At 37.2% G+C, this 15,544-nt stretch overlaps 2 protein-coding genes across 2 annotated transcripts; one reads left to right on the plus strand and one right to left on the minus strand.

The window, feature by feature from the left end:
• Positions 1-11,549: 11,549 nt before the first annotated feature.
• On the minus strand, positions 11,550-12,786 carry LOC115991076 (cytochrome b561 and DOMON domain-containing protein At5g35735-like). Its single transcript, XM_031114823.1, has 3 exons — positions 12,384-12,786; positions 11,937-12,191; positions 11,550-11,831 (listed from the first exon to the last, which is right to left on the minus strand). The coding sequence occupies exons 1-3, from the start codon at positions 12,642-12,644 to the stop codon at positions 11,550-11,552; spliced, it is 798 nt and encodes a 265-aa protein (XP_030970683.1). The 5' UTR covers positions 12,645-12,786.
• Positions 12,787-13,595: 809 nt separating this feature from the next.
• Positions 13,596-14,039, plus strand: LOC115989296 (stigma-specific STIG1-like protein 1). The gene has a single exon (XM_031112970.1). The coding sequence runs from the start codon at positions 13,596-13,598 to the stop codon at positions 14,037-14,039; it is 444 nt and encodes a 147-aa protein (XP_030968830.1).
• The last annotated feature ends 1,505 nt before the right edge of the window (positions 14,040-15,544 follow it).

Genomic DNA, 15,544 nt, shown 5'->3' on the forward strand with positions numbered 1-15,544 from the left:
AGGGCATCCTTGATCATCGGTCATCCCTTAGGTTGGACTTAGGATTGGATTAGGTGCATGAGGGCATCCTTAATCGTCTGTCCAACCCTTAGGTGGGACTTAGGATTTGATTAGGTGCACAAGGGCATCCTTGATTGTCGCTCCAACCCTTAGGTAGGACTTAGGATTGGCTTAGATGCACGATGACATCCTTGATTGTCTGTCCAACCCTTAGGTGGGACTTAGGATTTGATCAAGTGTACGAGGGCATCCTTGATCGCCGGTCCATCTCTTAGGTAGGACTTAGGATTGGATTAGGTGCACGAGGGCATCCTTAATCGTCTGTCTGCCCCTAAAATAGGGCTTCAGTTTTTATAAGCCTTTCCTTATTTGTAGGTAATAATAATTCCCTTTAAAATAATTGGATAAAAATGTCGATAACTTGCTGTCTAATTAGCCAAAAAGTTGGTCTGTCAACTACTTAAAAAAGAAAGAAAGTGATAACATAAGCGATAACATCTGTATCTCCCGTTCTTAAGGTAAGCGATGATTGGAGTAGTCTAGTCAGCAGCACCCCTTGGAATCATCTGTATCTCCAACTCTCCAATGGTAGAGTACTGTTGAACGAAGGATAGGATATGTTGGTCAATCACAATGTATTCTGTGATGCAATCTTGGCCAATCTGTCAGCGTGTTCGTTCTCTCCTCTCGGGACTTGCAAAAATTTTACCTTAAAGGTTTGACTTGTCTGCCTCTTAATCAAGTCGAGGTACTTTTTCATTCATTCGCCTTTGGCTTCGTAATCCCCATTGATGTGCCCAATGACAACCTGGGAGTTGCTATGAAGGACAACTGATGAGGCTCTAACTGCTTTGGCCAGATCAAGGCCCATGAGAATGGCCTCGTATTCGGCCTCATTATTAGTTGTTGGGAATTGGAGTTGGATGACGCATTCGATGATATCTCCTTTGGGGGATCGAAGGACCACTCCAATCCCTCCGGCTCGTTTGTTGGACGATCCGTTTGTTTGAACCTTCCAAGGGGTCGCCCCTCAGTCGTTGGTCTCGCCGGTCATGAATTTTGCAATGAAGTCAGCTAAGGCTTGGGCCTTAATCGCGATTCTCGAGTGGTACTGTATGTTGAATTCGTTCAGTTCTATTGCCCAAAGGACCAATCGTCTGGCGGCCTCTAGATTATCCATTGTCTTCCGAAGAGGCTTGTTCGTTTGAACTACAATGGTATGGGCTTGGAAGTACGGCCTGAACTTGCGGGCTACCGTGATCAGAGCGAAGGCTAACTTTTCCATGGGGGATACCTTTCTTCTGCTTCCCTTAATGCTCGGTTGGTATAGTACACGAGTAACTACATGCGATCCTTATCTTGGATAAGGGCTGAACTGACGGCTATGGGGGATACGGCCAGGTATAGGAAGAGTTCTTCATTGGGTTTGGATGGACTTAGGAGTGGTGGGAATGCTAGGTATGCTTTCAACTCTTCGAATGCTTCCTGACTTTCATCAGTCCATTCAAATGCCTTCCTCAGAATTCTGAAGAATGGCAAACATTTGTCCGTTGCCCTCGAAACGAATCTGTTGAGTGCCACGACTCTTCCGTTCAGGCTTTGTACCTCCTTGACGTTCTTTGGGGGGCTCATTTCTAAGATTTTTTAGATCTTATCAGGGTTTGCTTTGATGCCACGTTGGGACACCATGAAGCCAAGGAACTTTCCTGACGATACCCTGAAGACACATTTGCTAGGATTGAGCTTCATTCCATAGAGGCGAAGAGTTTTGAATGTCGTTCTAAGATCTTTCAGGTGATGATCTTCTTTCTTGCTTTTCACCAACATGTTGTCCACGTATACCTCCACGTTTCGTTTGATTTGTTAGATGAACATTTTGTTCACAAGCCTTTTATATGTTGCCTCCGCGTTCTTTAATTCAAAGGGCATGACCTTATAACAAAAAAGGCCTTGGCTAGTGACAAACGATGTCTTCTCTTGGTCTGACTATTCAAACTTGATTTGGTTGTACCTGGAGAAAGCATCCATGAAGCTTAACAACTGGTGCCCGGCAGTTGAATCCACAAGGAGGTCGATTTATAGGAGGGGGCTGTCCTTTGGACAAGCTTTATTTAGGTTGGTGAAGTCCACACTCATTCTCCACTTCCTATTTGCTTTCTTGACCAAGACCACATTCGCCAACCATTCAGGGTAGTAAACCTCCCTAATAAAGCCTGCATCTAACAGCTTACGAACCTCTTCGGCTATGACATTGTCCCTTTCTTAAGTGAAGACTCATTTCCTTTGGCGAACAGGTGGAAAGGATGGGGAAACATTAAGATGGTGGACCATGATGCTTGGGTTAATCCTAGGCATATCTTCATGGCTCCAAGTGAAGATGTCTAGGTTGTTCCTTAGGAAACAAATTAGCCCATCCCGAATCGAAGGGTTGGCCTGTGTGTCGATGTGAGTTACCTGATCTGTGTGTCCTTCATCCAGGGAGATGGTCTCCAATTCCTCCGTCGGCTCTACATTTACCCATCACTCTTCAATGTTCATTGTGGTCACTTGTTCATCCATCTCCAGCATAGCTACATAGCATTCCCGGGCTTCCATTTAATCCCCTCGGGCCTCTCTTATCCCATACTCTGTTGGGAATTTCAGTAGTAGGTGATGTGTGGATGTAGCTGCCTTCCATGAATTGAGTGTTGGGTGCCTTATGATGGCATTGTAAGCTAATGAACAATCCACTACTAAGAAAGTGACATCTCTTGTGATTTGTTGAGGATAGGTGCTGATGATGACTAGCAATGTAGCTGATTCGACGAGCATGACCTTCATTTCGCTGAAGCCCACCAGAGGGGTGTTTGTTGGGGTCAGCCGTTTCCTATCAATCCTCATTTGTTGGAAGGTTGGGTAGTAGAGGATGTCAGCTGAGCTTCTTTTGTCCACTAGGACTCGTCGAGTGTTGAAGTCCGCAATGGTCAGATTGATTACCAAGGCATCGTCATGTGGGTGATGGACTTGTTGGGCATCCTCCTCAGTGAAGCTAATCATCGGATCGTCTATTCGAGAAAGCTTAGGCGGACGACTGGTGAGTTGAACATTTTGCACCATTTATAGGTATGTCTTCCTTACTTTCCTCATGGATCCAATCGTGGTGCCTCCCTCGATGATCACTCTTATTCTCCAAGTGGTGCCCTAGGTCGCTCCTCAACTAGTCGGTTTGGCTCTTTGTCCCTCGGTGGGTTTTCTTTTGCCCTTTCTCGCCCTACAAACCATTATAATTTTCCTTGTCTAATGAAGGCTTTTATTTGTTGCTTTAGGTCATAGCAATCAGAGATGTTGTGCCCATGGTCGCGGTGGAAGTGGCAATACTTATTTCTCGGTCTTTTGTTTGGGTCCCCCTTTAGCTTACTGGGCTATGCCAAAGTGGGCCCTGATTTGCATCAGGACCTGATCGAATAAGGCGTTAAGTGGAGTGAAGTTGGCCATTCGCCTTGGTGGGGGCCTTGACCTACGTTCGTCCCTTCTATCGCCTGTTCTGGCTACCTTCCTTCCCTTCTTTGGATGGGGATTGTCATGCTTCTCTCGCTTCTTTAGTTCACCTCCTCTAGCAATCAAGACATCCTCAGCATTCATATACTTGTGGCTTGTTACAACATGTCAGCCATGGTCTTTGGGTTATTCTTGTAAACCGAGAATAGGAACTTCCCAGTTTGGAGTCCGTTGGTGAAGGCAGTGACCAGGACCTTATCATCGGCTTCGTTGATTAGTAGTACCTCTTTGTTAAATCGAGTGACATATGACCTCAAGCTCTCGTCGTCCTGTTGCTTGATGTTTAGGAGGTTTGCTAAGGACCTCTTGTATCGTTAACCTCCAATGAAATGCGTGACGAAAAGGCCACTTAACTCCTTGAAGGTCGAGATGGTATTGGGAGCTATCTTACTGAACTATACTCGGGCTAGCCCTTTAAGAGTGGTAGGGAAGACTTTGCACATGATTTTGTCCGGGACCCCTTGCAAATGCATGAGGGTTTTGAATGATTCTAGGTGGTTGAGGGGATCCCTCGGTCCATCGTAGGCTTCCACTTGAGGCATTTTGAATTTGGTTGGAATGGGGAAAGATGTAACTGGTGCAGTGAAAGGAGAGTCGGTACGATGGACTAATTCGTCCAAGCTAGTGGACACATGATCCTTCATGGCATTCATCATCATATCCATCTTTTCTTTCATCATCTGCATCTCTTGCACCATGGGCAATGCGCTGACCTCCAGTTCGGAGGGACGACTGGTATCCTGCTGGTTGCGCCTACTGATGGCATTGCTTTCCTCTTGGTCGTCCCTCTCTTGATGGTCATTTGTCGGGGGACGATCGTTGTTGCGTTCGTCCTTATTCTGCTTGTTGTTTTGATCGTTCGGCTCCCAATTGTTCTATTGCTCCAACTGTCATTCCAACTCATGGTTTCGTTGAGTGAGTCGTTCAATTGCTATGACTAGGGTTTGCACCTGCCTCTTCAATGCATTGGACGGGTTCCCGATCTTTTGGTTGGTGGTAGCCATTGATCGCATCTAGACCATACAATTCTTTGTCTTTGAAATGGCAATACGGCTTATCACACGTTTCCCATAGATGGCACCAACTGATAATGCACAAAAATCGTCAGTGAGTTAATTGTCCACACATGTGCCAATGGAGGTACCTGAAGAACAAAAAAGAAGAACCAATCAAAGGGCATCAGTGGGGTATCGGCTAAAGACCCTCTGAAGGTTAGTCAGTAATAGAAGAATCTCCAAAAACTCAAGAGTACAAGAGTTAGGGAGAATTCACGTACCTCAAGAAGGGTAAGGTCTGTGGTTTATATAGTGGTAGTGAGCTGACCTGAATCCCTTGATATGGGGGAATTTCCTTGTAGAGAGAAGGGTCCCAAGATACTCGGGATCACCTTTCCATATATAAGAGACCTGATTGTGTGATAGGGTCTTTGGTCGTAGTGTGCAAGTAATTTTCATGCAAGGATGTGTGGATGGGCCCCACATATCTGTGGGGAAACCCTAGGTGATGGGTCGTCCGAACACCGGGGATCGTTTGGCCTAACGATCCTTTAAAGGGTCATCCCTTGTTGGGATTGATCATCCCCCTGGGACCGATCATCCCCTTGGGATTGGTCGTCCCTCTGTTGGGGTCGGTCGTTCCTCTTGAGAAAGTCTTAGTCGTCCCTTTCTAGGGTAGTCCAAAATTTTCCTCATCATATATGTTAAAAACATAAAAAATATACAATTTGTTAGGTTTTGAGTTTGTAATGTTGGCAAACCATGACAAAACATGACAAAAACTAAGTCTCATTAGTTTAGAATGGTCTACATTGAAGCCCAAGACAAAAAACTCAAGTTCGGGATAAAAACAAATGAGTTACAAGCTGGTTGGTTCGATTGATACTTGATTAATGCTAGTGATTTTCGATTGATTGAAAATTGCATATTAGCAAAATCAGCAAACGTAAAAAGGTCATAACTTATCCGTTTGAAGGTCAAATCGCGAGTCGTTTTTTCCAGTATTTAAAGGACATTATAAGCTAACCCTAGGTGGGGGTTTTGAGAGTTTTTTAGAGAGATTAGAGTGCATCTTGTGCCTCTTTTGTAGATCTAGGCTTTTGTATCCAAAAGCTCTCTTATGTCTTCTACTGGTGTTATTCCTTGAAGAATCTCAAGATTCGGTGTTGTAGAAGTTGCTGCCTTCTCTAGTCATCAAAGGTGCTGATGATCTAAACCTTCGAGGGTGGTCTTAGAGTCACAAACAGGAGAGTTTGTGTTGCTAAACCTTTGAGTGGGATTTCAAAGTCACAAACGTGGGTGTTTGTGTTTTGCAAAGGCCAAAGAAAGAAGGAGTCCGTGGTTTCAGAGCTTGCACGTGATCGTGTCAGTAAGTTTCTACTGATGGGTAGCAATAGGATGTTAGTGGTCTAAGTCGCTATTGTAAAACTTCGATTCTTTCTAGTGGATTTGCTTTTTACCTTGAGGATAGCTAGGTTAAATCCTCCCCAGGTTTTTTACTGGTTTGGTTTCCTGGGTTATCATATCGTTGTGTTTTTTTATTTTCCACTGCTATACATTGATATGATATATTTGTGTTAACCTAATTTTGTTAATTTGACTAAGTAATCACTTGGCTAATTACCTAGGTTATTCTGGTTGTATTTTAAGGGGTCTAAAAAGCATTACAATTTAATTATTAGATTTTCAAAATATATACCCATGTTATTTTTTGTCAAGTTATTTTTTTTTTTTATGGGAATTTTTTTTTTGAGGGAGTTTATTTATTTATTTTTTATAGGAAGTTGAATCAAAATAATTTATACATTTTTGTTATCATTTATTATGAGAATTATTTCGTAAAGTTATACCATTTGAAAGTTATTTGAGAATATAGTCTTTTTTATTTTTATTTTTTTTAACTCTTTTGTTAAAAAGATGACGTTGTTCAAGTGTAACTTGTTTCTTAATGTTGAAATAGCTATTATGATGTGGCATATGGTTAAAGTGAAACTTGTCTCTTAAAAGTGACAAGTTCAACTTCTAGAATTTAGAATTTGAACATATTAGCTAGACTTGAGATAAAATTATGGGATAAAGTTGGTACCAAATTGGTTAATCCATGCATGTGTTAGCCTAACTTTGAATGAACCCCAATCAGGACTATCTACATGTCAGTCTGGGTAGGTTTTAAGGTCAAACTAGTACTCGATTTGATCATGTCTAGTTTAGGATCATATATTTTTTGTTTTGTTTTAATTTTTTAGCATTTGGAAGTTTTAACTGAATTTCTTGGTTCATTTTTTTTTTCTTGTTTATCAAGTTGTAATTCGGTCCTATGGTGAGATTGACTCAACCGGCAACTCAAAACGTAATTCCCACGAGTGCTATGGTGACTCACACAAAAATTCCCACTCTATTTCTGCAACAAATAGCATAGCGATTCCCACGATAACTCTGACAATTTAAAGGCTAATTTCGAGTCCAATCAAGTTGCTTTAAATGTACTACCTAGGTAAGCTTTTTTTATCTTCATAGAATTGACATTACGCTTATATAAATAAAATTATAAAAAAATTATCTATTTTTCTTCTTCTCTGAGTTCAAGTTTAAGAATAGAGAGATGCCAGCAATTAAAATTTTGATTTAGGGTCTGATGAATCCATTTGAGAGAGAGAGAGAGAGAGAGAGATTTGGGGTCCAATGAATCCATTTGGAGAATTAATGCTATTTTTTCCTTTTAATAAGAAGAGGTAATGCCTTAAATTACTAATTTCTAAAGAATATTAATGATAAGACTATGAGTGTTTTTTCACCCTTAGATCGAATACAAATCAATGGTCCAAAAAAGGTGTAACTTGAACCTATCTCAAATGGATTCAGATTCTCTAGATTTCCTAGGATACTTTACCAATATATTTTCTTAAATTCTAATCACTCTTTTATGATTTAATAATCTAGATTTTGCCATGTTAGCATTTCACTGACAGTACTCTTATATATATATTCATGTTGTAAACTTACCTAAATTTTCATATTCATCAATCTTGAGAATGCCAATTAAAACCCTAAGATCAAGCTTGTGCTAATTCATTAACTAAAACCACTTAATCTAGAAGAGGTAATGCAAATTATATTTAATACTTCAAGTTATAGACGCTCTTGTTTATACCTTCTTTTCTTTTTCCTTTTTTTTTTTTTTTTTTTTTTTTTTTTTTTTGGGTTAAAAGGAAATAGCATTAGCAACTAACAAGCCGAAGAGGCTAAAGTAGTGGCTTAATGCCTACAATAATACAGTCCAGAAGCATCAGAGTAAACAAAAGATGAAATTTCAATAGTGGGGGAAACATCAAAAACAACAAAATTTTCAAGAAGAGAGCAGCCCCCTTTTGCTAGAGCATCCCCACACTTATTTGCTTCTCGAAAGACATGGACCACTCGGACTTGGTAAAATCTATCTAGCAATGACCTGCAATAATTGAGCAGAGAGGAGTAGGCTCTGTTAACAATGGTTGTAGAATTAATCAAGTTCACAATAACTCTAGCATCAAGTTCAACTTCGATGTTCTGAATCTCTAGTTGGATTGCTAACTACAGGCCATCCCTTAAGGCCCAAAACTTTAAAGGAGAAGAAAAGTTAGCAGTACACAAAAGGAAAGATTAACAGAGAAACAAATTTGGAAATCATTCATTCTTAGATAAATCACACAAAATCCTCTGCCATCACTCAATCAACACCATATTTGGCTTTCTTACTGTTACTGAAGATTAGCAAATGATTTGGCTACAAGAGAAAATCACTCCACTCATAATTATACACCTTGAATCATTTTGAAATTCTTCTTTGTACAAACACATCATTTGTATATAAATATATATGTATAACTTCTCTCATCGATATTGAGAGGAGGCCCTTTGAATAATACAATTAGTCGATTTCTTCTTTAAACTTAACTATAATATTAGAAGTATCCCTTAAGGCCCTAAATACTGATTTCCACATTGAGAAGTGTAGACACATCACCTTAGTGGAAATTATTACAATTTTTCCTAGGATAATCATTAAAAAACTTAAATTATACAAAAATCTAATAAAAAAGAACTTGAATATATCGACATCACAAAATAAAAACTCAAATATTTGAAATTTTACAAATTCCTTCCTCTATTTTTTATTTTTAAAAGAGCTTAATGAGAGATAAATGGAGAACTAAAAATGTTGAGATGAGTTACAAATTGAAATGATTAGAGATTTTTATTTTTTGAATGAGCTTTTTGTTGAATATTTTGTTCATTTGTTGTTGTTTAGTCTAATATTGTTGTTTGTTTGGGTTGTTTTTTATTTATTTATTTATTTTTGTTATTTGGGTCATTTCATTGTTATTATTTGGGTTTTAATACATATTTTTTAAGGGATTAAGGATTATGTTTGATCAGCAAAGAATATTTTTATGATTTATGCATGGGACACACAAAACATCACAAAATTTTTATAACATTCCTAAATTAACATACCAGAAAATGTTATATTAAATTTAAAATTAAATGAAACTATGGTGTTGTGTTTGCGGTCCATTTAGGGCCAACTGGAATTGTCTATCTAGGATATTGGGCCATGATGCTTAAATGAAAGGTCAAAAGAGCTTTTGTGGCTTAATTAATATGTTATGGTACTTCAAAATTAATACATGAAAACCACTCTCTGTTCTACCGAGTTTACAAAGCTCGTTATTTCCCAAATTGCTCCTTCATGTTTGCTGAGTCGGGGAATAATCCTTCCTTTGTTTGGCATAGTCTTCTAGCAGGAAGGGATCTCATCAGAGAGGGCTCATGATGGCAGGTAGGAGATGGCCGCAGTATTGGAGTGTTCACGCATCCTTGGTTGTCTCACACCCCTGTACCACTAAACGATGCACCACCAGATATGAAGGTTTGTGAGCTAATCGACCAAGACTTAAGACAATGGGACCGAGGAAAAATAGATGCCATGTTCAGCCCTTAAACACGAAATGAGATCTTGTCACTGCCCTTAAAAAATCTTAACTCTCATGACTCTGTTTGTTGGATGGAAAATAGAGCACAAAAATTCTCCGTACGGTTAGCTTACAAGGTAGTGGTTCGCTTGAAAAACCAGCCCAAGGCAGAACATTCAGTAGCTCGGCTTCATGCGTGGACATGGAAAGTGATTTGGTCCCTCAATGTGCCACCGACCCGAGACAACCTACACCGCAGGCGAGTGCGAGTGGAACTGACTTGTGAGCTGTGCAAACAAGAACTTGAGACTACCACTCATATATTATGGACGTGCCTCTTTGCAAGAAATATTTAGGCATTGATTAGGGGAAAAATCCAAAAATGCAGTAATGGAGACAGTGACTTTTTTCTTCTCTTCAAGCAAATGCAAACTAAACTGAGCAAGCAAGAACTAGAGACATGGGCGGTCACAGCTTGGGCTATACGTAATGCAAGGAATAAAGTATACTTTGAACAATTCCAACCTCAGCCACAGATAATTTGGAAAGGAGCAAGAGGCTTACTGGAGGAATACCAAAGCTTTATGGAAGCACAAAGAGTAGCGTGAATGTCCTATTTTTTTCCTTTCACATGGCTATGTCTGTCTCTTATTTTTAATGTTTCTTTTGTTGCTCATGGGCCCAGCATTAAAGTGTTATTGGTGCCCCTCTCACCCGTGGTATTCTGCATGGGGTTGTATACTTTTTTATGATATAATACACTTTCTATCATCTTTACCTTAAAAAAAAAAAAAAAAAAAAAAAAAAAAAAAAAAAAAAAAAAAAAGAAAGAAAGAAAGAAGAAGAAGAAGAAGAAGAAAAAGAAAAGAAAAGAAAAGAAAAGAAAAGAAAAGAATAGAAAGATCCTCGATTCAGGGCTTTGTAGCTTTGTTGGTATCTCTTGTATTTCAATTTTCAAACCAAGACATTCAAAATTCAAATTAACTTATCTTTAACAATCAAGTTTTCAAAATAATAATAATAATAATAGAAATATTACTACGTAGCGGTATTATGTTTCTAGGTAGGATAAGTAGGAGAAAATGGACAAATGCCCCTTTAAAAAAAAAAAAAATCTAGCATTTTGTCCAATTTTCCAAACTAATTAGAGAAATGTCCATCTTTTGAAACTCAATTTTCTCAAAATCGAGTTATAAAAAAAATAAAATTCTGGAGTCCTATAATGGCGTTTTAAGGAACCTATAATGACGTTTTAAGGGCCTATAGTGGCATTTTGTAATCCGATCTCCATGAAGTCGAGTTATATGCAATTTTTTTTTTCTTTTTTTTACCTATAACTTGACTTCATGAAAATCAAATACAAAACGCCACTATAGGTCCTTAAAACATCACTATAGGATTCTTAAAAATGTCACTATAAGGCTTAACTTGATTTTGAGAAAATTGAGTTTCAAAAAAGGGGCATTTCCCTAATTAATTTGGGAAAGAGGGCAAAATGCTAGATTGTTTTTTTGAAATGGGCAAAAACCAATTTTTTCCAGGATAAGTATTTAGTTTTCTTTTGACACAATAATTAGTTTATTTAAGAATCACTTTTGTACCTTCATTTATATATTTTTTGTCACTTTTTTTGCCCTATACTTTGATAATTAGATGAGTAGAGATTTGTCACTTGCGTAATCATGATTTATTCTTGCCTTGTTAAAAGGGATCGAACTCAAAATTTTTTATACTAATATCATGTTAAATTATTGATTATTTCAAAATTTTAAATTGTTAAAAAATGATAATGAATTTAATCATTTATCCATAATTCTAATAGACATCAATGATTCAAATTTTCCCGCAATAAAATTATTATTGATTTGATGATACTTTTTGGAGTGCATGCAATGAGTTATAATCGTGATCTATCTTTTTTTTTTTGGTTGATAAATCACGAATTATCTTGGATTGGCTATGTTCCAATCGAATCTTCTAAATATGATTATAAAAATTCTTATTAGAAAACTAACAAAGAAAAGAATGAATCATATATGGGGAAAAAATATACAATGCGTCAAACTCAGGGGCAAGTGTACATGTTGCTGTTCAATTCCATTGAACGATGAAGTATTTTGTACGTAAAACATCGGAAAATTTCCAATGCTAGAGCTATTAAAGCTAAACCTCCGAGTATTACGGCGTAAACCAGTTTCAATTTCTCAGCTTGACTTTGGTTATTGATCCCCACAAATATGTTTGCTATAATTAGTGAAATTACTGCACACCCAAGAAAACGATGGTATATCTGCCACCATTTGCGAAATTCATCTTCTTTCTTTGGTTGCCAAAAAATGGCAAGCATCTGAATGACACTATTAACATGTTAATTAATTGTTGGAACAAGTCAGGTTCAAAAATGAAACTACAAATTTGATATCAACAAATGGACAAAGAAATTTGAACTCACTTGTACAGTTAGGAAGGTAAATACAAGGATACTTAGAATGCGTTGTGTTCTATTGGCAAATTGTTGGGAAGTATTTCCAAGACATATCCCAGTTACCCATCCGATTGTGCCCAAAATATATCCAATGCTCTGAAATATTATGTGAAATGAATACCACTCCTTGCTTAACATGGGAATCTTTTTAAAGTACCTTGCAATAATCACCCCAATGGGCAAGAAAGTTCCCCATCCTATAACGATTAAAACCATATAGGCCTGTCCAAATCTGAAAATAGTTAATATGTGTATGATCTACATATTTATTGTAACATCTTAATACATTCTAATATCTAGAATTTAAAATTTTCCGCATTAAAATGAAGTCCTCTTAGATGGGTCCTAATTCCTAAGGATAAATAATTTTATCATAAATTAAGTTTTAGGATATTAAGAAATAGCTGATCTTACATTTCTGAGACGACGACGATGATGCCAGTTTTTATGGCCCCTCCATGATCTCAGGTCTATTGTGGCTTCACTATTTGAGCTTTCAATAGAAGTGACATGCATCTGAGGCACCATGTGTTTCATATTGGAGTCAACGTGCCAGGCAATAATTCTTCTTCTTGTTTGTATGAGAGAGCACCCCTCATTGCATGGAGTGGCTTGGGCAGAGATAGAATGGAGGGGAAACATCATACTAAGAATTATAAGGCAATGAGAATTCATGGTCTCTCTTTCAAAAATGTGTGTAAATCTAAGATTTCAAAATAAATTTTGGCTAACACCTTGTTATGGTGTATAAAAAGTCCTGCTGGAATACCATCGTGCAACATCAATCAAATCTCTGTTTTCCAGTCAGTTCCATTGCTTTCTAGTTAGATATAAGTTAGTAATGTTGTATGAAACTATGATGATCCATCAAAAACTTGTTGGACATTCTATGTTATTGGCCTAAGACATATGTCAAGTATTACTTAGCTGCTAGGAATATGTGCTTTTCTTATCAAAATAGGCCATCTTTTCTGAATTGCTTCAATTGCAATAAAGCAATCAGATATTATTCCGATTCTTCGAATAACTTATTCTTTGGAAACATAAGTGTCAATAAATTATCTAACACGAGGTTTATGCTCATTGCTATAATTTAGGAATAATGTGCTAGGTAATCATGACTCTTTCGAATAGAATTTAGTTTAGAAGGATAAATTTGCTAAACTAAAAGTACTAGAAAAATTTTGAGGCAGACATATGGGCCATACAACAAGTGAGAGATTGGATGCATATAACTAGTTTCCAACTTTATTGGCCCAATTTTAACAATTTGTCTTGAAACAGGAAAAAGTAAATTTCTAGCCTCCTCAATTCATGACATGGGAAAAGTACTAATAACCAAAATTATGGGGTATAATTGGTCATCTTTTAATGTTTGAATTGGGGATACAGAGTGCCAACTTTTCTTGATTTGTAATCAAATGATTTCTTCTTAAGAGATATTCAGTAATTTGCAATACGTCTCATGAATTAAAGCCACACAAAAAAAGTTAAGACGTGAACATTCATTTTCCTATTGTCAGCTCTATAACCAAAGTTCTCTATATAAGCCCATGTTCTATTTCAAGTCCATACATCCTCCTCCTTTCTCCCAATAATAACCCTTGCTTTATTATCAATATAGCCATGAAGCTGCTCACACTTTTCTTTTTATTCTTAGCAGCAATGGCTATTGTTGCAGCTTTGGATTTAGAAGATTATAACGAAGACATGGACATGCAAAGTCAAGTCACAGTGCCTGAAAACCAAGAACAAGAAGCTGCTTCTTTAAGAGGAGTGGGCCGGTTTCTTTCACAGTATCACCAGCCAGCCAGTATGACTTGCAACAAGTTTCCTTGGGTATGTCGTCTGAAGAATAGCCCGGGGCGGGACTGCTGCAATAAGAAATGTGTTAATGTGATTACCGATCGCATGAACTGTGGTGGCTGTGGATGGAAGTGCAAGTACTCTGAAATTTGTTGCAAGGGAAAATGTGTGAATACTTCCTTTGACAAGAGGCATTGTGGTGGGTGCAATAAGAAGTGCAAGAAGGGAGAGTTATGTGTTTATGGGATGTGCAATTATGCATGATTTCATTACTTTATATAGTATGCAACTGTAATACTTTTATGCCTCTAGCTTCATGCAAAATTGAATCTTGGTTCCATATATGTCAAGGATATTGTTAAGTGGAGCCAAAATGAATTCAGTTTTACATCATGAAAGCATATATATAACTGTCAATTTTTTTTTTCATGCAAAGGGAAAATGATTTAAGAAAAATATTGAAACTGTTTGAAGATTTCTTACATACAAAATTATCCATAATGTGTGACAGTCCAATTGATATCTTTCTCACTTTTAGAAATTATTTGTCCCCTTTATTAGCCAAAATAATGACAGAGACAAGTAGCCTCACAGTTGTTTTGGGTATAATAATGCTACTGAAATACAAAGCTCCTCATAATTGGTCTCCATCATTAACCCAAAAATTAAAAGCATGACACTTGTAACACTAAAAATTGGCCAACTTTCGTGAATTTCTTAACTTTATAGGGAATGGATAAATATGTATTTCTTTTTGGAAAATTTTCTCTTTATGAAATGTGGTGCATAGTAATTCTCCCAACATCTTTTTATTACTGTATTATTATTTTTTCTTACAGCCAGTAGGAGGTGAGATTTGAATCCATGGTAGTGTCACTGAATTAGTAGATTCTTGGTCCCAACTTCTTCTTGTGTGCATCTAAGAATTTAAAAATATTTTATTTTTCCCTCCCAGTTGTTTGCCAAACAAATGTCAAACAGTGTTTAAAGTGATCCTTCTTCCATAATTTTGCAAACATTCAGGTATGTGGTGCACGCCTTTTAATAAGAAATTTTTATTTGGGTCAAACTCCTTACGTGTGCATTGGGAAGGTACACGGTATTAAGGGGTTTCTTCGTTCCTACATTGTCACTTCCCCTTGTGAATTCAAGTGTAAGTTTCTTTCTCTCCTTGACTTCCTTTTTACTTTTAGCCTTTTTTTTCTTTTCTTTTTAGAAAATGAATGTTAAGGGCTGGGGTTGATTATGAACTAAGGCATAGATCCTTTTCAAAACCTTTGGTGTGCATAGGGAACGAAGAAACCCCTTAATACCGTGTACCGTACACGGTATTAAGGGGTTTCCTCGTTCCTACATTGTCACTACCCTTGCATGTGAATTCAAGTGTAAGTTTCTTTCTCTCCTTGACTTCCTTTTTACTTTTAGCCTTTTTTTTTTTTTTTTCTTTTCTTTTTAGAAAATGAATGTTTAGGGCTGGGGTTGATTATGAACTAAGACATAGATCCTTTGCAAAACCTTTGGTGTTGGGTGTACAATATGAGTGAAGTTACACATTAAAAAATAACTAATAAGTTGCTCATGCGATGCACAGATAATTTTGTGATATTTTATGTAAGATAATTTTGGAGAATGTTGTACATATATTATAATAAAATAGTAAACTAAATTAAAGATACATACACATTTTGAGATATTTAAAATTAGTTTAGTAGATTTACCGCACATTTGTAGCATTCTTAAGGTAAGATTATTGTTGTTATTATTATTTT

Source organism: Quercus lobata, chromosome 5, assembly GCF_001633185.2.
Source record: "Quercus lobata isolate SW786 chromosome 5, ValleyOak3.0 Primary Assembly, whole genome shotgun sequence".
NCBI lineage: Eukaryota > Viridiplantae > Streptophyta > Magnoliopsida > Fagales > Fagaceae > Quercus > Quercus lobata.